General features: G+C 37.5%; 2 protein-coding genes across 5 annotated transcripts; one reads left to right on the top strand and one right to left on the bottom strand.

The window, feature by feature from the left end:
* Positions 1-332: 332 nt before the first annotated feature.
* Positions 333-13,564, bottom strand: LOC139142216 (rab-like protein 3). Of its 4 annotated transcripts, XR_011554319.1 has the most exons (10): positions 13,482-13,564; positions 12,447-12,538; positions 11,450-11,567; positions 10,927-11,038; positions 10,208-10,361; positions 8,703-8,774; positions 7,588-7,638; positions 3,818-3,897; positions 3,467-3,505; positions 333-2,083 (listed from the first exon to the last, which is right to left on the bottom strand). XR_011554319.1 is itself a non-coding variant. In XM_070712079.1 (9 exons), the coding sequence occupies exons 1-9, from the start codon at positions 13,531-13,533 to the stop codon at positions 2,015-2,017; spliced, it is 759 nt and encodes a 252-aa protein (XP_070568180.1). In that variant the 5' UTR covers positions 13,534-13,563; the 3' UTR covers positions 333-2,014. The 4 variants fall into 4 exon arrangements, 3 of the variants coding, with proteins under 3 accessions (XP_070568180.1, XP_070568181.1, XP_070568183.1); XM_070712079.1 differs by lacking the exon at positions 3,818-3,897 and having other exon boundaries at positions 13,482-13,563; XM_070712080.1 differs by lacking the exons at positions 3,818-3,897; positions 7,588-7,638 and having other exon boundaries at positions 13,482-13,563.
* A 183-nt stretch (positions 13,565-13,747) lies between these two features.
* LOC139142215 (general transcription factor IIE subunit 1-like) lies at positions 13,748-19,405 on the top strand. Its single transcript, XM_070712078.1, has 3 exons — positions 13,748-13,884; positions 15,995-16,670; positions 17,259-19,405. The coding sequence occupies exons 2-3, from the start codon at positions 16,003-16,005 to the stop codon at positions 17,881-17,883; spliced, it is 1,293 nt and encodes a 430-aa protein (XP_070568179.1). The 5' UTR covers positions 13,748-13,884; positions 15,995-16,002; the 3' UTR covers positions 17,884-19,405.
* The last annotated feature ends 3,869 nt before the right edge of the window (positions 19,406-23,274 follow it).

The raw sequence follows: 23,274 nt of genomic DNA, 5'->3' as shown, positions 1-23,274 counted from the left end.
TGCACACATGATTTTTACTGACTAAACGTACTTCAACATACCAAACCAAGTGGGTGAAAATGCATATAGATCTGGCTCACTACCACTTTTTACTGACTTTGCAGATACACATAGGTAAGTGATACGTACTGTCTGGCAGGGAAAAGGGGTAGTGTTGTTGGACCTTTGCAGCATAACTTGACAATAAGAGGACATACATGTGTACTACAGTCAAGGATATCAATGCAAAAATGCATCATTTTCTTGGTTAAGTACAAGTGTGTACGCTTGTATAGGGCAGACAACTCTCACAGAAAATGTCACACTATATATCAACTGTTCCTGGGATAGCATTCAAAATTAAACATATCTCCTTTAATTCTTCTATATACATTATGTGAAATCCATCCCTATAATAAACTTTCTGTTTGTAGAGAAAGAACTAGTCCATGTCAGTAATAAGCTCATAAAATAAATCTGATGAAATATACCCAATGATTAAAGTAGCATGCACCTCAAAAAATGAAAGACTCAAAACTTTTGCTCAAATTTTCCTCCAGGAATCTTTAAACCATTCTCTTTCAAAATCAAGCATGAAAATCAGGGGTGGTTGTGCAAAGTTTGGTACTAGACAAACAGATTAACCAAGATTTACCGATGTTTGAAATTCAAAATGAATGTTATCCCTGTGTTAACTTATACAGAAAAGCAAAACATTTGATTTTTTGAAAAACTAAGATGTTGAAAATTTTTCTTACACCAAGAGCTTTATAATGAACCCAAACAAGAGGTAGATCAGAAAAGAATTGTAAAAGTTTGACAGGCTGAATAGAAGTCGTCCCAAGGCGCATTCTACCTTAAGCAAATTGACATCATGGCATCAGTGGGCTATGATGTTCTATTAATCAAAGCTGTATGAACAGAAAAATTCTCTTGGCACTGGTAGAAACCAATAACTGGTGTCTTTCAGCAAATAAAATCTACAACACTACAATTTCATGAAAATTATGATCAAAGAAATACATTTAAAGTCACTAGACTCGATTTTCAATGACAATGCATCTTTAATACAAATATTTCATATTCACATCTTAGTGAAATCCAGCTTTCGTTGAAAGTTTTTCATTGGTAGATTTTTCTTAGATCAGAAATGTTTATGTTCCTCAGGACAAATTGGTGTTAACTTTTTCACCAGTACGGTTTTGCCCTAAGCTGGTCATCAATGGTGATTGTGGACCTGTTTACAGGACAGGTAGTAATAATCCTGTGAAAATAGGAAAATTGCTCAGGTTCCATTTGAAAGATTCCCTTTTATGTTTGAAGTGATTTTTTAAATAAACATGTTTTGACACTACATATTTTGTCACATAAATTGCACATGATACCTCGTTTTTTTAAAAAAGTAACGTGAAGTCTACCACATCATGTACACCAACTGAATGAGAAGGAAAATCCCCATTGAAAATATTCCACACTGAGGAAGAATTTTAACAAAATTCAGTTCAAATTCATTACATGCGATATGAAATAAATTTGACATCTTGCCTCGTTTTTCACGGTACTATCTTGTCAGTTTGCCTTACAAGACAAAGTACCATCAGGTGTTTATTCAACGTTTGTGTATTTTATAGACAATGCCACAATATCAAGCCATTCCTTCTGTGCAAAAAGGAAGTAATCTGTGAAATGTCTGATTACTCCTTTGTCATGTACGGTTACCATAACCACATGCAGAGCAAGAAAAAAATGGCCACTTGATGGGCAATTCAAGAAATTTCATTAAATATACATAGCCTGAAAATTTTCAGAACTGAGATGATTTGACTTGATGCCTTTTGCCCCTAGGCTAAAGTCAAACACAACTGATTTCAATAGAATGTTTTAGACCTGTGTGCAAGCCAGTAAATGTAAAACAGTGAGTAATAAGAGTGGAGTGATAAATAACAAATGAAGGTCACATATCATTATTTCTGAGATTTCAAGAAAACTGAGTTAATTTAAAATTGCTGCTCTAACTTGTTTGTTGATATTGTCATCAGTCTTGGTGAGTGTTCTTCAATTTGGAGTACTGTGGCGGTCGTCGTCTCTCTTGAAATGATCCCATCTGAAATGAAAATCAAATTAAAAACTCTTAGGACAAAATAAGTAAAATAGAGTTTCATGTGAGAAAAATGTATTCTCTACTTTTTATAAAGCCCTTACTTTTTATCGAGCTTTAAGTTAGAGTTGGAAACAAGGAATTACTTATGCAGAACAGAGCTATCAAATGACTAAACATACATTAACAGGAACTTTTGAAGTATTTTTCATTGTGTTTGTTCTGTTTGTACATTTCCCATTTGTTTCTCTTCAAATAACCCTGAAAAACCTACTGAGTGAAACCAGTCTATACAGCATGCACATATGTATGTATGTATGTATGTATGTATGTATATGTGTGTGTGTGTGTGTGTGTGTGTGTGTGTGTGTGTGTGTGTGTGTGTATGAATGGATGGATGGATGGATGGATAGATGTATGTAGATAGGTAGGTAGGTAGGTAGGTAGGTGTTTATGTGTGTAGTATATATTATAACCCAAACATGGGCCTATGTGCCCAAGGTTAGGTGACCATTTGCCTGACGTAAGGTTGGCAGATGGTCTCCTGCCTCAACATTACACAGCCCCTTGTTTGAGCTGTTTTGTTACATGCCTCTCTCACATAATTTTCATTCCAAATTTTGGGGTTTACTTACAATTACAACTATATACTGTACTTCCATGTTAGACAAAAATCTGTTGCAAAATAGAATGATCTTCATCATCAACGGGGCATTGATGTATTTATATTCACTATTATGCAGTTTATCAAATTGTTTCGCATATTTTGTAAAAACAGAATTTCCTATGTAAAACATGTAATTTTATTATTTTAAATCATCAAGTCATCAGTCTAAATAGTTCTGCTTCACTTAAAGTCGGATAATGACTATGCGGTCCTGACATCAACAAGTTACCATTGAATTCTATGGAGGCGCACGACATTCGATATAAAGGCATGTAATATGTATGTATGTATATGTGTGTCTGTCTGTCTGTCTGTCTGTCTGTCTGTCTGTTTGTCTGTCTGTCTGTATGCATGTATGTATGTATGTATGTATGTATATATGTAAGCTTGATAGGTAGGTAGGTATGAGAAGTGCTGTGTTATTGTCAAAGACAATAACACATATCTTTATGTAACTTTACAAGAATGACAATTTACACAATGGTTAAAACCAGCCCTTGCAGAGTCCAAGCAACACATACAAGCAAGCAGATACTGGACAATATACCTCTTGGATAAGACTCTACTAGAAATAGACCTGAGGCAATTGGGAGCTCATTTTATAATCCTAAGAAGTCAAGTGCAAGGACTGGAAACTTCTTCATAAAGATTTCTCTTCATCTATTGGAAGAGTATCACATAACACCATTACGACTACATGTACTACACCACTGATCACTTACCTGCATAGAGTCCCTTGCAAAAAATCTCCTTTCTATGACCTGCAAGTACAAGTGATATGCACTCAAAATTATTGAATGATATAGAATTACATAATTTTCAGTCTATATTACAGAATAACCATTATAATTAATTTTACTTCATTTCCTTTCATGTAGTACCATAAACTTTTTTGCTTTCCCTACTCAACTATGATAAAACAAAATGAAATATCCATATAAAACAAAAGAAATACATCCTAGTGCCACAGAGGGAGCTTTAGTTATGCTTGCATTGCACATCAGATAAAGTACAATGCTCTTTACACTTTTTCATCTAATCTTGTCGAATTGACGAAAAGAGCAGAAAATTACCTTGGTACTTTCTTTTTGGCAAAGACTCATTTAAACCAAATGAGCCAGGACGGCAATAGAGTGGAATTTGCTTGGCCGTTCTGATGGCAACAACACAGACGGGTTAATACGTGGTCTGACCCTATACCCATTAATAACCTTTGACCCAGATACAACCTGAACCTACAAAGGACTGAGGGATCTGATCATAGTGTAGCAGAGAGACAAATATTGGCATATGTATTTATAGAACACAGTATTGTCATTTTATTTTCATTAAACTTTCACCTGACCTGAACCCTAGCAGTGTCGTCATGATGGAATTTCTCAAACACTATGCAAAAGAACATACCAATGTTACTGGACAAAAGGTACAAATTTGTAATTTTTCATAACTAGCAAAATATACATGACCTATTACATGAAAATTCACATGGCACAGCCATGTGACAGCTTAACCCTTTCACCATAAAATTTTGGTACAGCCCTATTGTTCTCAAGAGCAAAACTGGACCTTTGCAATGAGCACGAGGGGTGAAAGGGTTATCTTTGGCTTCACAATGACAGTGAGATTATTCCGATGTCTTTGCACTTAGTCCTCTCTGTCACACCCTAACCAATGTATAATGCCATGCATGTTATTCACTATGCCTGTTCCATGATTACTTGGGTGACTCTGTGTTGGCTATATCAACTATCTCCCATCCAGCCTGGACCAAGTCTTTGTGTTTTCAACCGCTTGTCAGAGGGGTTTACTTTAAACCCTTTGAGCGCCAACGTCAATTTTTCTCATCTTTATAAAATACACCACAGTCAATTTTTCTCAGAGTTTTGCCAAAATTTTGATAAAAAACTGTAGCCAATAAAATATGATGTCCATTTGGTCTAAAATTATCAAAAAATTTCAGAAAAATTCATAAGAGATTGGTAAAATGTGGCAGTAAAATTTTGGTGGGAAAAATTACAGTACTCAAAGGGTTAAGAGGGCACACCCAGCAGCTGTTTGCAGCCGACATGCATCATGAGGGAGTGAACTGTGTTTCCCATTTATGATCTAGATGTGACTTATACAATGAAATGAAACATCTCATGCACGGTACTTGGTTGATATTACATTAACATCAGGCATAAATTTTCAACACAGACCTAACAAATATGGTTCAAGCTATCCAATCCTAGTACTAAGCAAAATATTTTCTCAAGGACCCATGAACTCTTGCTGTCTTTTATCGATGTTTATTTGCTATGGGTGACAGTGGGCAATCTGGGTACTTGCAGGTTTTTCTGTCATTTCTGCGTCACAGCTAGGTGAAAAAAAATAATTGAAGTTCGGATTTTTCAACCACCAAACCAATATTCAAAGTTTCAACATGCATAAAGGACATAACTTTTAGTTCTGCTTTTTTCACACAATTTCTGTATCATTTGCTCTTCTGTATTGTCTGATCTCTCATTCACCTCTCTCATGTGTGTTTAACCTCTGACGTCACTCCGCTGTCAAGAATTCAGAATGATAATAAACTGTTCAACCAGCATACCTTAATATTCAAAGAGATCCTCAATAGTTCAGAAATAGTGCATTTATAATAAGTTGAATTCATTTACCTTGTTAATTTGCTTAGGAAAACACTGACTAAATTATTTGATATACTACATGTACTTCCTGGATATCTTTTTGAATACGACATGTTCTAGCACAGCATTTGCAAGTGCAGAAGCTAGCATACTAAAGTGTGTTTACTAACTATATACTTGAGCTTTCCTGATAGTCAGGTCTGCATTCTGTCATAAAAGTCAGAGCGATGAATAGAACTAGAAGGCGGCTGCAGTGTAAGTCTGACAGAAAATGCATACAAAACGTGCACAGAGATAAAAAGGTCTTTATTAAATAAAATAAGTGTCCTTTATACAAAGATTATGTTTAAAATCTCGCAGGCAGCATCAAAGAGTGAGAGGTATAAAACATGAAGATGATTACGGTCAACGGCTGTCAGCAATTTTACAAACTATATTTGATATGGTCCATAATCCACTTTACTGTAAAATAATAATTGATGATTCAGAGAAATCCAAAACTTTTTTAAAACTCTGCACATTGCAAAATCAAAATATGGATCAGGAACCCCTAAAACTGAAATCTACAAATTAAGTTCTCCAAATTTTGTTTGCTCGATTTGTAATGAGTCTAATTAATAGCATACTATGATTTATTAATAACTTATGTGAATTCTGTGCAATGACTACAAATAATTAAACTCAATACACACTTCAGATATCAAGTTTACTCATTCTTTGCATACCACCATGCTTAACCCTTTGAGTGTCAAAGTCAAATTTTGTTGCCTTTCGAGAATATAACACCGACAACTTCTTTCAATTCAAGACAATTTTTTTTGAGATTTTCCAAAGCCAATGAAAAGTTATGTCCATTTGGTCCAAAAGTATCAAAAAATTACAGAAAAATTCATAAAACTTGGTGAAATGTTAAACTTAAATTTTGGTGGGAAAAATTATAGCACTCATACGGTTAATATGATCTAAGTTTATGAGATACTTGTATGTAACACCTAAGAGTGAACTTTGACATGCCCGGCAAATCTCTCGCATTATTTTAAAGGGGCAGTTCTCATTCCCTGGTTCTCACATTAGTGGCTGTTTACATTGACAATTTATGTGATTTTAGTCCTCTGTTCTCCTTTGAAAGTTGTACACAGTTAATCAATTTGCTCAGAGGTTAAGCTGATAAAGAACCTGTCCATTTAATCAGAGCAGCAAGGGAATCAGACACACTTAAAGATTCTAGAAGCCTGTTTGGATAAACTAGTCTGTCAATCATGACTGAGATCAAAACATCAGAGAGGATGAGATAACAATGAAACACGATCTGCTTCATGCAAAATGTAACAGAATAACAGGCAAGTAAAATCATTAACATAACCATGCACAAATAATATCAGGCAAGAAATTCAAACTCATTTGGAAATCAAGCACACTCCTTTCCATCCTTTCATAACCCTTGCACCCCCGTCTCCATATGTACCTGTCCACCAACCCTATTGCTTGCAATGGAGATGTACCAAAACATGCCAGTGAAAGGGTTATCAGGTGCAAAAATGAAACGTTCTCTCTTCTAGCTTGTCTGTGTTATTCCAGATGAATATCTATTTTGTCTTGTTCTGCTTCAAGTTGTTGTGTACTGCTTTTAGTTATCAAGTTTTCATGTGCATATATACTCTGTATTTGCTAACCAATAGATCAGCATTTTGTGTCTTTCTCCAGTGAAGATTAATCACAATTATCTCAAATCAGCAAAAAGATTAGACCAGCTAACTGTTGACAGTCAATGCCAGGGTCATCCAGAAAGGGATTTTGAGGGGTGTGCCACCCCTCTATTTTTTTGGAGGAATCTTTTGATATGTTAATAACCATACAAAAGAATAAATTTTCACAACAAAAAATATTCTAATTATACATTGTTATGTAAATAGTAGACCCTCTGCTTTTCAAAGCTTTGGACAATTTGTCTGACACTGCTGGATAACTTCTAAAATATAGATGTGACCACAGATAAGCTGGAAGATGAGAAATTTTTGTCCTCTTTGTTAGAACAGTTGGAGACAGCATGCAGTATGACTTTTGAGTTGCTGACACAAGCAAGGGATTAGTATACCCTGTCACCACCACTACATTGTATAGACGTCCAACTTTGCAACTGAGAACAATAGGAGCGGACTATACCATTGCGGCGAGAGGGATTATTAATGATAGAAGATGCTGACATTAGGACAGACCTGACTAGGTGAATCCTTAGGAGTGGCAGAGTGAAAACGGCGATGTATCACCTACGGAAGAGGGACAGACAGAGAAGAGGATAGCAAAATCTCAGCAAGACTACAAACATTTAGTATTATTTCTATACTATTATTATTAGCATTGTTTACGAGCTATTTTGAAATGGTGATTACTGTTCTTACAGTTGGCAAAGAGTACAGTAATGTTACTGAATTATCAGTGCCAGCACATGTTAGGATGAAGGCGTGATTGCTTTGATGAAAGCAAACTTTATGACAAGAGTGTCCTGTATACTGTGGCAGAGATGGCGTGAAGTGGTAGTTGTAAACTGAAAGATCCATCGCTCGAGGGAGAGCGCCCTCGAGTGACAGATCTTTCAATCTATGGTGAGTGCTAAATCTTTATTTTTTAAATCTTACAGGTGAGTGCATGTCATCAACATATGCACAAATGACACATAAGTTTAGAAGAAAGTCTGTATTGTTAGCTGTGCCTAGGCTCTTAAGAATCATCTCAAGATATCACTGAAGCTCACGAGTCATATCAATTCAAATGCATTTACATTTGCTGGGTCAATTTCCCCTGCAAAGTGTCAAACTTAAAACAGTGTTTGCAGCCATTTTACTAATTTGTGAAGACATTCCTTTGCAAAGTAACATGCTCAGTGAAAAGAAAAAAAATAAAGCCTTACATTTTGTTGCATAAACAAGCCTGTAATTGTAAATAAAGACTGAAAATTATTTTGCGCGCTGCAATAAAATTCGCATAACACATTATTTATGTACATCTTTTCCATGAGCTTCATGATATGTTGAGATGAGACAGACCATTGGTCAGTCTGTGTCACATGACAGTCATGGGCATGTCATGTGACACAAACCTGTATACACACTTAGATTCTTGAAAACATGATCTATGACCTGCTTATTATCAATACCATGTGATATCCGCTGTATAGATATGAACCAATGAAATTTTTGACACATCCATGTCCCATCACTTGGTTATCACATGACTGTCTTTGACCAATAGCATCTTTTTTAATATCCTTGCCTTATGACACGAGTCTCACATGACTGTTACAGGCCAATGGAAGAATGTGAATTGTCCTTACCTTATCGAAAAACCTGATTAATTTGACTGAATTCGTTGACCCCGCTGATAAATGCTTTGCTTGTAAGCAATCCTGGGTAGGGGAAAGAATTTATACTCAGGTTGGTTGAGTCTGATGACAGGGGTAAGCAAACTTCATGAATTCTTGGTAATAACATCAATTGGTAAAATTTGATAAAACGGGCAACTGATAGAGAAACAAGTCATCGTAGATGACACAGTCCCCACTTGTTAATGGGTACTTTGATTACAAGTCCTCAGAGAGGATAGAGTCCTCTTCATGAATTTGGTCTCATGTCCTTTTACTAAGTTTGAATAAAATCGGTGAATAAAATCAGTTGAGACGTGCCCTAGTTTTGGCTAAGGACAGAAAAAATTGTAACAAAATGGCTGCCATGCAGCCATATTGGATCATATCATGAAACAAATTGACTTACATATGTATGACATAGGTTAATGTCCTTGTACCAACTTTGAATAAAATCGGTTGAGATATGCCCGAGTTATGGCTCTGTACATGAAAAAATCATAACAAAATGGCCACACGGCAGCCATATTGGATCGTATCACAAACCAAATTGACGTGCATGTCTATGACATTGGTCAATGTCCTTGTACCAACTTTGAATAAAATCGGTTGAAACATGTCTGAGTTATGGCTCTGTACATGCAAAAATCATAACAAATGGCCGCCTGGCGGCCATATTGGATCGTATCACAAAACAGATTACCGTGCATATGTATTACATAGGTCAATGTCCTTGTACCAACTTTGAATAAAATCAGTTGAGATATGCCTGAGTTATGGCTCTGTACATGAAAAAATCGTAATAAAATGGCCGCCTGGCGGCCATATTGGATTGTATCAAAAACAATGGACGTATATTGTATGACATAGGTCAATGTCCTTGTACCAACTTTGAATAAAATCAGTTGAGATATGCCTGAGTTATGGCTCTGTACATGAAAAAATCGTAATAAAATGGCCGCCTGGCGGCCATATTGGATCGTATCACAAAACAAATCGACGTGCACATGTATGACATAGGTCAATGTCCTTGTACCAAATTTGAATAAAATCGGTTGAAATATGCCTGAGTAATGGCTCTGTACATGAAAAAATCGTAATAAAATGGCCGCCTGGCGGCCATATTGGATCGTATCAAAAAACAAATCGACGTGCATATATATGACATATGAAGTAATCTATGTACCAAGTTTGAATGAAATCGCTCCAGGCGTATCTGAGATATCTGTGTGAACGGACGGACGGACGCACAGACGGACGCACGCACGCACGCACGGACATGACCAAACCTATAAGTCCCCCGGACGGTGTCCGTGGGGACTAATAATGATGATTGTCTGACCAGTTTTGCAACGTACATCTACTCTGTGAATGTGCTGAATTGTGCAATGTACAATCACAGTCCTGAACCTCTACCATTTTATTTGATACAGACTTGTCAACAAACAATCAAATTTGACTTTGACATTTTTACTTACCAAGTTAATTTCATCAGCGCCGCACTCTTCTGCAACAGGGCTACCCCTTGACAGAACACTCTCCCTCCTGGGGTCTATTTGGTCCAGTTTTGTCCCAACAACTAAGATTGGTATATGGCTACCAGCGTACTGCTCTGGGTCATAATCATTCACTCTGTGGTGGAAAACATAAAACGTCAGAGGAGAGGAAACTCCGATACAATTGCACAAAGTACATCATCAGAATCCAGGAACATTGCACCAGGATTTCCCGGATACATTACAAGGGTTACGCTTCGTAAACCCATCACGGAAAACAGAAATAGTATAAAACTTTCCAAATCATATACCTATCAACTCATACCTTCACAAAACCACTGTGATATAAATGGTAACTACAGCTCAACACATTGAGGTACAACACGGCTTGCCGGGAAGCACTGTTCAGCAATGCTGCTGCACCATATTTGGTTCATATTAAACTTAAAGGGAACAAACAAAGTCAATATAGGAAGTTAAGCAGAAACATGTACAATTTCTGTTTTACAAAACTAGAAGATCGTGACATCATCAACTTTTAGGCGGTGTAGTGTAGTGAAACACGTGATGAAAATGGAACAGAGACGCTGTGACAATATAATCATGTGAAATTTTGATATTACAGTAGTGGTAGTAATTTCCTGTAAAACATTCATACTTATAGCAGAGAGAGTTTTTTGCAAGGCAGTGATGATATTTACCCATTGGTTCCCGACTTTATGCCGTTGGAATCTTTATTCAGAACTTCAGCTAACCACTTGCGTAGATTAAGATGTGACTTTCGATTCGTAAGATCATGAACTAAGATTAAACCTGAAACAAACGATAGCATATACAGAGTTCATATGTGTCATAGACATTTGTATTTTGTGGTTCGTTTTCTTTTTCAACTTTGTATAGTTCATCTTCTATAGAGAGTTAAATACAGAAATTATAAACAAATTAATGAAACCTACCAATTCTATTTCACTATTTTTCAATTATGTGCCAGATAAGAAATCGGTGACAGCCTTTAAAACGGTGTTGATCAAAGAATATTTTAAATGCATATGATGTTGATCAATATGTAAGAAATCAATGTCCCATAATGCTCAATTCATAGCTTTTAACAATGACAAAAAGAAAAATGTTGAGACACCCAACAATGTCTACCCTTCCCCAACACCACACACACACACACACACACACACACACACACAAAAGAACGTAAAACAATTTCCTTACCGTGTACTGGATTGTAAAATATATGCCTACTTTTGATGTGATTTGCAGACCCTCCAACATCCCAAAATTCAATAAAATGCGTTTTTTGTGACGGCGTCCCTTCTTTGTATTCATGCACCTGGAGTAAAAAAATGATAAAATGTCAGAGAAAATATGTCTATAAAAATGATACTGTGTTAAATAATTGTACTGAAGGTGACACAGCTGATCAATCTTGTCTGATACCTTTACTAGAAGCACAATACTTCATAATATCATCAATTTTCTGAAAAGTACAGATGACTCAAAATAAATATTCTGTGTTTGTTCAAAGTATGCAATAATGTTTTGGATGAAGCTTGATACATCTATTATCCAACTGCTGGGTAAAATCAGACATCCGAAAGACGCAAATAAACAAATTAAAGAGTTATAAAAACAGTCTGAAACCAATTACTGCAATAACTAAGTGGATAGATTCATTAATAATACAATAGACTAAACAATAAGAAATAAATTATTACACACATAACTATAAATTCACAATGTAAAACTGAATACTACAGTCAAGATTGCATTGCCGTACATACCATCGGTGATGGCAAAATTTACAGAGAAGATATGAGAGTTAAAATGTAATCTAATTAATATCACAAGTAAAGACGGTAAAGTTTCAACCTTTGTTTGCTTTTTTTGTTCTTGTCTTTGGTTGCCCCTCCATAGGAAAGCATTTACTATCACTACATCTCATTGTGATCAAATTGTCACAAAGTTGTTGTAAACGTATCCTACTATCTGTCTATAGCTTCCATTCTGAATTTACCATCTGACTGATTAGCTTCATACTGTGTGTGAGTCTGCTATTCCTGACATGGCTGAGTCAAAATGGTAGTCTAGGACCCCTCCTCGGTTATGATATATGCTGCATGCTGTACTCTCACCGAAACCTATCTGAGCGCATAGCATACACCGTTACCCAGGAGAGTTCCTAGACTAGAATAAAAGGTTATTTACTTACTTTAACATCTACAGCTGCTCCTATTGTCCATGATGCATTTGCTATTGGTTCACCATGACAGATTAAATGAACTAGTGAAGATTTCCCAACACCTGTTACAGCACATAAAAGTTCAATAAAAAAATGCTTTGCAATCATTCAGATCATGGCTTGAATGTTGCTACCATTTAAAACTCATTTTTATTTCATTAGGATTGGGGTTACCTTGTTTTTAATTCAATCCATCATCAAAGGGGCGAACGCCCATTTACAGGATGAGGTGGTACCCACTACCCATTACCCAATGGAGCAATGAGTAAAGTACCTTGTTCAAGGGTACAACACCATACTACAGTAAAGAACTCACCATCCTCCGGCTGTTGGTCAGTTACTCTGGCCATAACTGTGGCCCTACTGTAACTGAGGACCAACCAGCCTGGTCTCAAACTCACCATCCTCCGATAGTGAGTCCACTACCCTAACCACTGCCCAATTGTGCCTCACAATTGTAATAGTTCAAAAATGTCCAAAATTTCATAACTGGCTTACTCAAACGACCCGTAGTCACCGGTGACTGCCCCAAAATTCATTGACTGACCAAAGACAGTCTATGGTAAATTGTTAGATCTTGCTTTGTCTAGTATGTGTAAAACTGTGATTCTTAATAAATAGTGTTGACAATATATAAATATAATAATTTATATTCATAACAAAATTTATACTTTCAACACTGATTACAGACTGGCATTTTTGAAGTCAAGCTGTTCTCAAATCCCTTTGGCAACAGATCACCGGCATCACTTCACTGCCGGTATTGATATCGTTTACGGTGATGTGTTGGCATCATGCAGACAGCAGCTGGGCGAGCTGTCACAATGGGACGGCCAGACTGACGTGTACACATGACATAAGTTCATTTTAGTTTCGGTGGCAAACCCGATTACACTTGAAGAAACATCCTCATCAACCGATAAACTTAATCTCAGTAAGAGTTTGATAATACAATTACACATCGACACATCCTGAATCCATCAACTTTAGTTTCCCTGAGCTCACCTGAGTCGCCGACCACGACGATCCTGACTTTGTCGATGTCAATCGAGGCCATTTTGGAATCGTCTCACACAAAGCATTGTGGGTCTAAACATTTACAAGTGTTCTCACTTTTCAAATCATTTGAAAATTTATTCTCAATAATCATAAAAATTAATTAATACATTCATAATTGTAGGGAAAAACTTAAACATGGGACTTGAGAGAGTCTTCCTCTTAAATGTCTGGGTTTCGTACAGCACGATATAACCCGGAAGTAATAGCCACTATTTACAAGATTTCAGCTTCCCGAGTGAGCACACCGTTCTGCGCGTTGTGTACGAACTGTGTAGCATCAAGATTTGCCTTTCTTTCTCCATCCCAGCGCACTTTTGGTGGTCGTGCGCTAAACTATTCCTACAACAAGGTATAGTATAGTCTGAAATTTTAAACTAGCATTTGCTTTAAGCGTTTTCGGGGTGATTTGCGCCCGGTACTCTTTTGGGTCCGACTGTCATTTCAGATACACGCTGTGATAACTGATATGTGGTTCCCAACTTTCTCCTCAATAGAAATTGAATTGCGACTGGCTACATCGGTTAGATTTATGTTTAGTTCAGTGCCGTGAAAGTTGAGAGGTTTTCATGTTTTTGTTAGTTGTTTTATTTTGTTCTTTTTGGGGGAGGAGGGCGTTGGTCACTCACTTGCCCCCACTATTTCGCATTGTTTGTACTTTCCCTGCTGTCATGATGATGAATAGTGAAAAAGCGTTTTGGATGTAGTTCCTACCATAGCTGCAAAATTGTAGCTCTACGGTGAGGCGGTCGGTGAGTTTTGGTTTTTGCGACCTCGCTCACCAGTAGAGCTACAATGCCGAAGGCCCTGAAGCATACAAAATAAGCACACTGCACATGGCACGGCATTTTGATGTAAAATCCCATACTGCATTTGGTCATACTGATTTATCACTACTGAAGATTAAACACTATACTACACTAACCTTGTCGTGTATGGGATTTTGGTATTTGTGCAAATACGTCGATCGCGTTCCAAAAACATTTCTCGGAGCCACATTACCAACTTCCGGTAATGGTGGCTCCCAGAAACACGCTCAATGTTTATGGAACGCGATCGACGTGTCTGTGCTAATACCAAACCCCATAAACGACAAGGTTAGTGTAGTATAGTGTTGTCTTCAGTAGTGATAAATCGGTACGACCAAATGCAGTAAATATGTGGGATTTTACATGAAAATGCCGCGCCATGTGTGGCGCGCTTATTTTGTATGCTACAGGGCCTTCGGCATTTTTAGCTCTACTGGTGAGCGATGTCGAAAAAACCAAAACTCACCGACCGCCTCACCGTAGAGCTACAATTTTGCAGCTATTCCTACCACAGACATTCAAATTTCAATGCAAGCAAACCGTCATTGATGCAACCGGTGGTTGCATCAATGACGGTTCCTACGATGTGTGAAAGTCAACCACGAATCGTCAAATTAGGTTTAAACGGTGTTTGGATACTTTTACTAATGCATAATTACCTGAAACTAAACCATCAATAACTAATTAAACCAAGAAGAGGGGAAGTTTTAAATTGTTACATCATTCAGATTTCCAAGAGAATACCTATATATCTCATTGCATGCGGCAATTAAAGCAATAAAGCACACCCATCGATGGTATACTACGAGATTTTGACCAGCTCACGACATATGAGAACTCGTCAAAACTGAGTGGTATACCGTCGCTGGGAGTGATTTATTGCTATTATCATAACAGTATATTGAAATTCTGGCGTGGAATGTCAAAAGAAAATTTCTGCTCTTCCCAAGAGCTCACGCTTGTGCCAGCTGTGGTATATCGTGAATATACCACAGTTCTTTCCGCATCTCGACCAATCATATCAAGATTGCTGTATTTGCACTATCAATATACTGGTACGATATTATAACTGTTATAAGTGTTGTTAACAGGGTGAAAAAGAATTATCGCTCAAAAGTTGATCAAGTGGAAGAAATGGGTCAAGAAGCCATTTTTTTTACCATTATGAAACTGCAATTTTTTCCAAGTACTATTTCTGGTTTATACAAAGTAAATTTTTTGAGCAAAAAAAAAAAAAACAATTCAAGCAGACTTACCCTTTTCCTGCCAGACAGTATCACTTCGGAGTTCCCCATCAGCCAAGTCAGTAAAAAGCGGTATTGCGCCAAAACATGACATATTTTCACCCACTTGGCTTGGTATGTTATAGCAACTTTAGTCCAAAAAATCAAGTTTACAGTATTTATGTTTTCAACAGCCTTCAAATGTACAGTATTATGTTAAAATACACCATATGGAATATGTTGTGTTTCATTAATTTTAACCATCTTGACCTGATGGTGAAATATGGACTTGGCAGGAAAAGGGTTAATAACGGTATGATGGAGTTTGTTGACTACTTTCATGTGTGCATGCAGCTACATTTTGTCACTGTACAAAGTTTATTGATTGATTGTACTTTTCTCAACTCCAGTTTCAAATCTTTTGTTTCAGAAATTACCATGTCTGCCATGCCATCTGAGCCGGAAGTTCTAACATCTGTACCCAGCGAACTGAAAAAATTAGCCAAGTATGTTGTCAGGGGATTTTATGGCATTGAGTCCGCTCTGGTTATAGATATATTGATTGTTAACCCATGCATTCAGGAAGAGGAGCTGGGTGAATTGTTAAAATTTGACAAGAAACAGTTGCGGAGCATCCTCAACCATCTTAAAAATGACAAGTTTATCAAACAGCGCATGAGGGTTGAAACACAGGCAGACGGCAGGACAAACAGACACAACTATTACTTCATCAACTACAAAATCTTAGTGAACGTTGTGAAATACAAACTCGACAGGATGAGACAGAAGCTTGAAAATGAAGAGAGGGACTCGAGCTGTAAAGCGTCGTTCAAATGCCCAACCTGTGAAAAGACATTCAATGATTTTGATGCCAAAGATTTGTACGATCCGTTCACCGGTGAGATGAAATGCACATATTGCCAGTCAGTTGTTGAAGAAGATGAAAGTAGCATGCCAAAGAAAGACTCCAGGACTCAGATGGCTCGTTTCAATGAAGAAATGCGCCCTCTTTATGACCTTTTGAGGGAGACAGAAGATGTGAAGTTGGCCCCTGAAGTGTTGGAACCTGAACCAATGTCTGTATTGGGTGAAAGAGTATCAAACAGGTATATGATTATTTCTTCTACCTGTACAATAATTGAAGCAGAACTGTCTGCATATGGTAAGCTCATTGCAAGCACTGATTCACTATTTTTGCCCATCGTTTTGAACCATGGCTAAATGTTCTATTTTTGAGAATTGCTTCAAAAACAGGTACTCAGCTTTTGCTTAAATAGCGCTGATCGTAAATGATGTCATTTTTTCTCTCAAGGCCGGTAACATTTACTTAATCACTACCCATGACAAAAAATACTGTCTACGTCTCACATTTTTGTGTAAAAAATCCCAACCCATATCTGGATTTGGTCAAGAATTACAAATTGTTCATCCTGTTTCTCCTAGGGAGTTAGGACTGTGCATAAATTTGCAGATCCTGTAATCTTTCATAAGCTCTATTTCCTCTGAGATGTTGTCCATTAAATACCCATCTGTAGTTTGAATATGGATCTTTATTTTGCAAATATTAAAATTTGAGATGTCATGAGCTGAAATGACACTATCCACAAAGTTCAACATGGTAAGATAAAGATAACCAAGATTTGTAATTGTGCAATTTCCAATGATGACTTCTTTGGATTTTTTTTTCGCTACAGGCAAAATGCCGGTCGGAATCCCAAGGAAAACAGAGATATTTGGAGCGGTGAAGCAACCAGAAACAAGACCTATGATTTATATGATCAGACTGTAACTGTAAATATGAATGAAGACAACGTGAAGACTGTGAAAGAAGCGCCCAAGGAAAGGCCAGTCTGGATGACAGAGAGTACGATAGAGGGCGCTATCACAGAGCAAACAGTGTCACATATGGAAAGTTCTGCATCTGGAAGTGCTGGCAGTACCAAGCCAGGTAAGACAAAACAAGACCGGGAGGAAATCATGCGTGCACTGTTGGCGCATGAGAGGAAAGGTGGCTTGAATCCAGCTGCCGGCTTAAATCCAACGATTCCAGGCGCTGCCGACAGCGACGACAGTGACTCCAGCGATTCTGATGAGGATCCCTTCAAGACAATCCAAAGTGCCCGGCCATCTACGAGCGCCACCATGGAGGCGGACAGCGACGATGATGATGATGAAGAGGAATTAATGGTTACCATCGGTAACATGAAAATTCCTCTGAATGAGGTCACCGATGACATGGTTGCTAAGATGACACCCGGTGAGAAGGAGGCGTACATTAAGATGGGTCAAGAGGCCTACGCTGCCATGTATGAATACTGATACATCAAAGCAATATGGCTGCCTCAATGTCAAGGGCATGGGTTATCTTTCAGGACAAGTGCATTCTAAATTCTTTTACCTCAATACCATGTAACTAAAAATCTTAGCCAAAATATGGTGAAGCTTTAGTTACATGCACCAGTTCAAGACCAATAAATTTTACATTGTTTTGCTTCAGAGCCATGTAACTTTAAAACGTATTTGAAGTGGATTTGGTTATCTGAATTTTTGGTTGCTACAGAAATCCCAAATGCAGTGTGCCATCCAGGCCATGAGATTCCATTGCAGGGTCCATACACACCTGGGAAGTCTTTGAAAGTGCTTGAAATTTACAGCCTCTTGGAGAGTCCTGGAAATGTCTTTGTAAATGAAATTGAGTTCTGGAAAATTGATAGTCCACTTCCAAAATTACAAGATAACAATTCATGGTGTTGTAAACGGGGTATGTAAAGTGATATATCAAAAACGATATATACGTAAAAATTGTATCTGGAAGATGGCCTTTTGGACCTCAAAAAGTCCATGACAGTTGCTGAAAAACTTTTTGAAAGTCCTTGCCCTGGGACAATACCCACAATCATTTCTCTTTGTGATAATTTACATAGCCACAGTTTTTGATCTCTAGGTTATTGTGACACATGGGACCATATCCCCCTTATTATAACACTCTGGATGAAACATTGCGAATATTAGTATATCAAACTGTAAAAGAGACTTGTCAAATTATTGAAAAAGTTTTATTTGCTTGTCACAGTTCAATAAAGTTCTGTACTTGTTGCACAGTCAAGTCTGTTATTACAGTGATGTAAGCTTTCATAGTGCATCCATGGCATGCATTGGTATCACCATATGCACATTGTCCACCAGAATTCTCATTGGTGCTCTCTGTAACTCAAAATATATGAATGTGTAACATCTGCAGATTTTTAGAGACAAAATAGCTGTAGACATATCTTTTGTATTATTCGTCTAGCAAGTTCCTTTACTGCATCAGTTGCTTTCTTGTGACTCCTTTTGGATTTGTTGAAATTCATCAATTTGATTCAGGTACAACCGCCTTACAGTATGAATTCCTTCATCCAATTTCCCTGCATACACTCTATTTGCTACATTTAGAACACTGAGCAGTCCCAAAAACTCTACAGAGAGCACAGGTTCAATACATGAAGAGTGTCAGCCAAACTTGCACAGTCTTGAAGATTTTCACTTTTATCGTAAAACGTACGTTTCATATGCAAGAGTCTCAGTTCAGTATGCTAAATAGCACTTTTTCACCGACTGTTGTTTGCAAGTTCATGTCATAATGGACGCCATCACCTTCCATGTAAACCTACGATGATAGGCAGAAATGGCCATTCATGTATTTTTTGGATGATGTAACTTGTTTTCAATGATGTAACTTTGACCATTATTTTTTAATGTTGTCAGACAATTTTGTTTTCAGTGATATAAGCAGACCTGTAAATTGAAAAGTTTAGTCAAAAGAAGAGATAAATAAAAAAAAAATTTTTTGTCAGTAAAAGCATCTCATATGTGACATGCAACACATTCATTTTCGTTTGGGCAAAAAGTGTCATTAAAGGTATACTGTCACCTGTCCCGATTACCATGGAAAGAGAAAATCTAAGCAATCACAGATTTTAAGAGAGTGGCCGCTTTTTAAAAACAGCACCCTCACATGGGCATTTTGAAAACCAAGGAACGCCCCTTTGACCATATATGGACATATTTAGATTACAGGTGACTGTATACCTTTCAATGAGTATCCATGGAATTGGTCACCTGTATTCCTCACCAATCACAAATTTTTCAAGTGGTGGCCACAATAAAAACAGCTGGGACTCCTACACTGTGTATTGCTTCAGATGCTGTTCTGAGTAAACCTGGGCTTCTTCCATCATATATAAATATATGCAAATTCGTGGTGACACGGTAGATAGATACCGTGTCAGCATAAATTGCATGAATAAACTTCAGCAGACTGTCATGATGACTGTTAGGTGACCGTGAAACCCACAGTCAGTAACTACCCAGGATACCCAAGCAAAGTGAATTTTCTAGTCATTTGATATTAATATTTACACACTTAATACCCAAAGGAAACAGGTATAACCAACCCAATTTTGGATATGCACAAGGGATGTTGGGATATTTTGTACATAGCAACAGACCAGCTGTATATGCACAGCTACAGATGGGATGACTCCCCCCTCCCTTTAAGTATGCAACTCTTATGTCAATAGCTTATTATCAATGTGGCATATTCATGTACATGTAGGACCATGGACTATATCAGTAAAAAAGACTGGTTCTTCATAGCTGAAAGTTGCTGCATTTTTCATCAAAATGATGGATCATGAGATGACAGTAGCCATCCTTTCCCATCCAATTATTGATTCCTAGATTAATACATTCGTGTATTTCAAAATACATCAACAGGTATTGTTTGAATATGCAAATCAAACAATAATTGTTCACAATTGATGGAGGACGTTAATTGGATTCATTGGTCCAAAGATTGTGTACTATATATCTATTCATAGACAATGACAGATGCAGCCAATGAAACTTTGTGCAAAAAGGTATTAGTGTGCGTTTAGTGTGCGTTTTCGGTGGGTGGAGAAAAATTTGTATTGTCTGCAGGGAAGAAACTTCAGTTTTTACTGTGGGCAGAGAGAGAACTTAGGAAAGTGAGTACCAAAAACCAGATGGAGGTAGGGGAATGCTGTGGTTGATTGAACTTCAGGGAAGACTAAGGGCCTAAGAGGGGAGCAATGTCCAAAGGTGGAAATGGCAAGTTTATTGCCTGGATAGAGGGCAGTGGGAGCAGGCAGATCATAGATGCTGGAGAGCAGTGGGCATTATAATTCAGTGAGAGGGCATACTTTTTGCACATGCTAGTGGGAGGGCAGTTGCGAACAGCTCTTTTCCCCTCAACATTATTGGTCATGGATAAAAATATGTAAAATCAGCTCAAGAAACATGTTTTTTTGTGATGAATTGACTGAATTTACCAGTTGGCTGCGCCTGTAATGTGTTAGATGTCTTTGTGATTTGTACTTGGCATGGCTGTATCAGACTCTCACTTGTATCATCTAGTCATTAAAAAACAAACAAAATAAACCATAAAATTTAATTGTAGGGAGATCCGTGGCATTGAGAAGATTAACCACTCAGACTGATAATATAATATTAACCACTCAGACTGATAATATAATCACTATGTTTCAATTAAGTAAAAGGTGTATAATAATGCCCGTTATTATCATACCAGGCTCATTTAAGCTTACTTGTTTTGCGTCCACTCAAACTTTCGATACCCATGCAGGTAAGCATTAAAAAAAACCAGACAAATCAATTCACACTCAATTTACCATTTTTTTCATGAGCTAATAGTAACCTTGCAACAGACCTACCGTCTGCTGCATCCATGTTTTTTGGGTGAAAAGGCATTTACAAACTTCCGGGCCGTACGGCAATTTGTTTGACTTGGCTGGCCCTCTTCTCTGGGAGCTCCCTGTAGCCGCATAGAGGGGCGCCCTCAACGTCAAGAATATAATGCTTCGTTTGAACTGTATGCGACCAGGACAAGATGCTTTACAGATTTTGAATTTGCCAATCTGCTCGGATCGGCCAATGGTACTTGTACCAGCGAATACTAGTACAGTCAAACCTGTGTATAGTGGTCACTCAATGGACCAAGAAAAAGTGACCACTATATGGAGGTGGCCTTTCTATAGAGGGTGGGTGTGGCATTACTTTCTGTGCAGGTGGTGCGCTAAGTGGTTAATTTAGGGAAAGATAAAAGCAATTATAAAATTCCATAACATAAATCTGTTAAAAAACATAGAACAGCTATTTAGTTTCTGAAAGCTTGTAATGCAGAATGTAAAATCAGTAAAAGTAGACTTATTTCGTGCTTGCCAGTCTGAGCATTTTTTGATAGAGGTCCTTGAGAGTCAGATATATTGACCATTATATACAGGTTTTGTACCAAAATGGAGCAATTCCATGTGACCACTGACCACATAAGAGAGGTGGCTGTTCTATAGAGGGCCTTTAACATGTAAAATGCCACTGGACTGCCACAAAGTGACCACCGCTCTGTAAGGGTGACCACTATGACAGGTTTGACTGTATGCATTTGTACGATGATGAAAGTTGCACTAGACTTGTGAGCTCGAAAGGACAAGTGAATGTTGCACTCTATGGTTGTGATGAATGCTATTTTACCCCAACCTCTCCCCTTTCATGTGCCAAATGTTTCTTTGTCTCCCTTTGTGATCCCTATGAGATGAACAAGTACCATTTAGAGAATCCTTTATTTCCATCATTTTAAGCTTGCAAAAAAAATTTAAGCCATCACTGACTGTACCTTGTGATATAACAATTTAACGATGAATGGAAAGAACGGACCACTACATCCTTGTAATCTGAACAGTAAAAACTATCACAGACATGTTTAGCATTTAGCAGTCTTGTTGAAAATTATTTCCGCATTTAATTACAGTCTTGCTGCAAACATAAAATTGACACTGTGTGACAGTCGCAAACGACTGTCGCAGAAAACTACATTAATCTGATACTGCTGATAGTGACACTAAATGTGAATCATATAAGCTTAATACATGGAAATCGCTAAATATATTCTTCATTTAGTGAAGCACTCCAATTTTCCCCAGAAAATAAACCATCAACTCCAAGCATTCATAAAGGAAGTTATGGTCGTATCTGTTATGGGGTCACAGATTTAAGTAGGGATTCGAAAGTTGTCTGCATTGTGTACATGTCTTGAATTTTGTACAGGTGTATATTTGTATCTTATGCAAGGTCTGTAGCAAAATAACAGAATGGCGCAAATCTTCATTTTATTTATTCTTGCAAGCTCACAAGACCAAGTCGGCATGAAGATAACTGAACATGAAAGTTTGAATGCTGCAATATTTCTGACACACAACAAGATGAGGACAATAAAAGTTTACTGCTCAGAAATGTTACGTGTGATCCGACAGAGAGTGACTTGTTCTGTCGTGTGCAAATACTGTCAATTTTTCGTACAAGAGAACGCAAAAAAAGGCTTCCAGTTCAGGTTTTAACTTTAGAAGACGCCCTCTACAGGTCCGAAATTACCATACGTACAGCTCTGTAGTTGTACGTTTCATCACAGTCGTTTGGAGAGCTATCCAGCGCTGGGACTATTCGCCCCATAGACGAGAGTACAGAAGCGAGAAATACCTCAAGTCTGGAAACAGAATGGCTATAAAAACCACGCCATGTCACATTCCGTGTCCGATTTCACTGTGAAAATTAGCAAGTTCATCTGTTATGCAACCGTCGATCGTTCCCTATCATTCTAAAATTTCATACCTGATACTTTATCTGATTCAAAAA

Source organism: Ptychodera flava, chromosome 10 (assembly GCF_041260155.1).
Source record: "Ptychodera flava strain L36383 chromosome 10, AS_Pfla_20210202, whole genome shotgun sequence".
NCBI classification, from domain to species: Eukaryota; Metazoa; Hemichordata; class Enteropneusta; family Ptychoderidae; genus Ptychodera; species Ptychodera flava.
The sequence above is the reverse complement of the archived record's forward strand: the minus strand, read 5'-3'. Positions and strand labels throughout refer to the sequence as shown.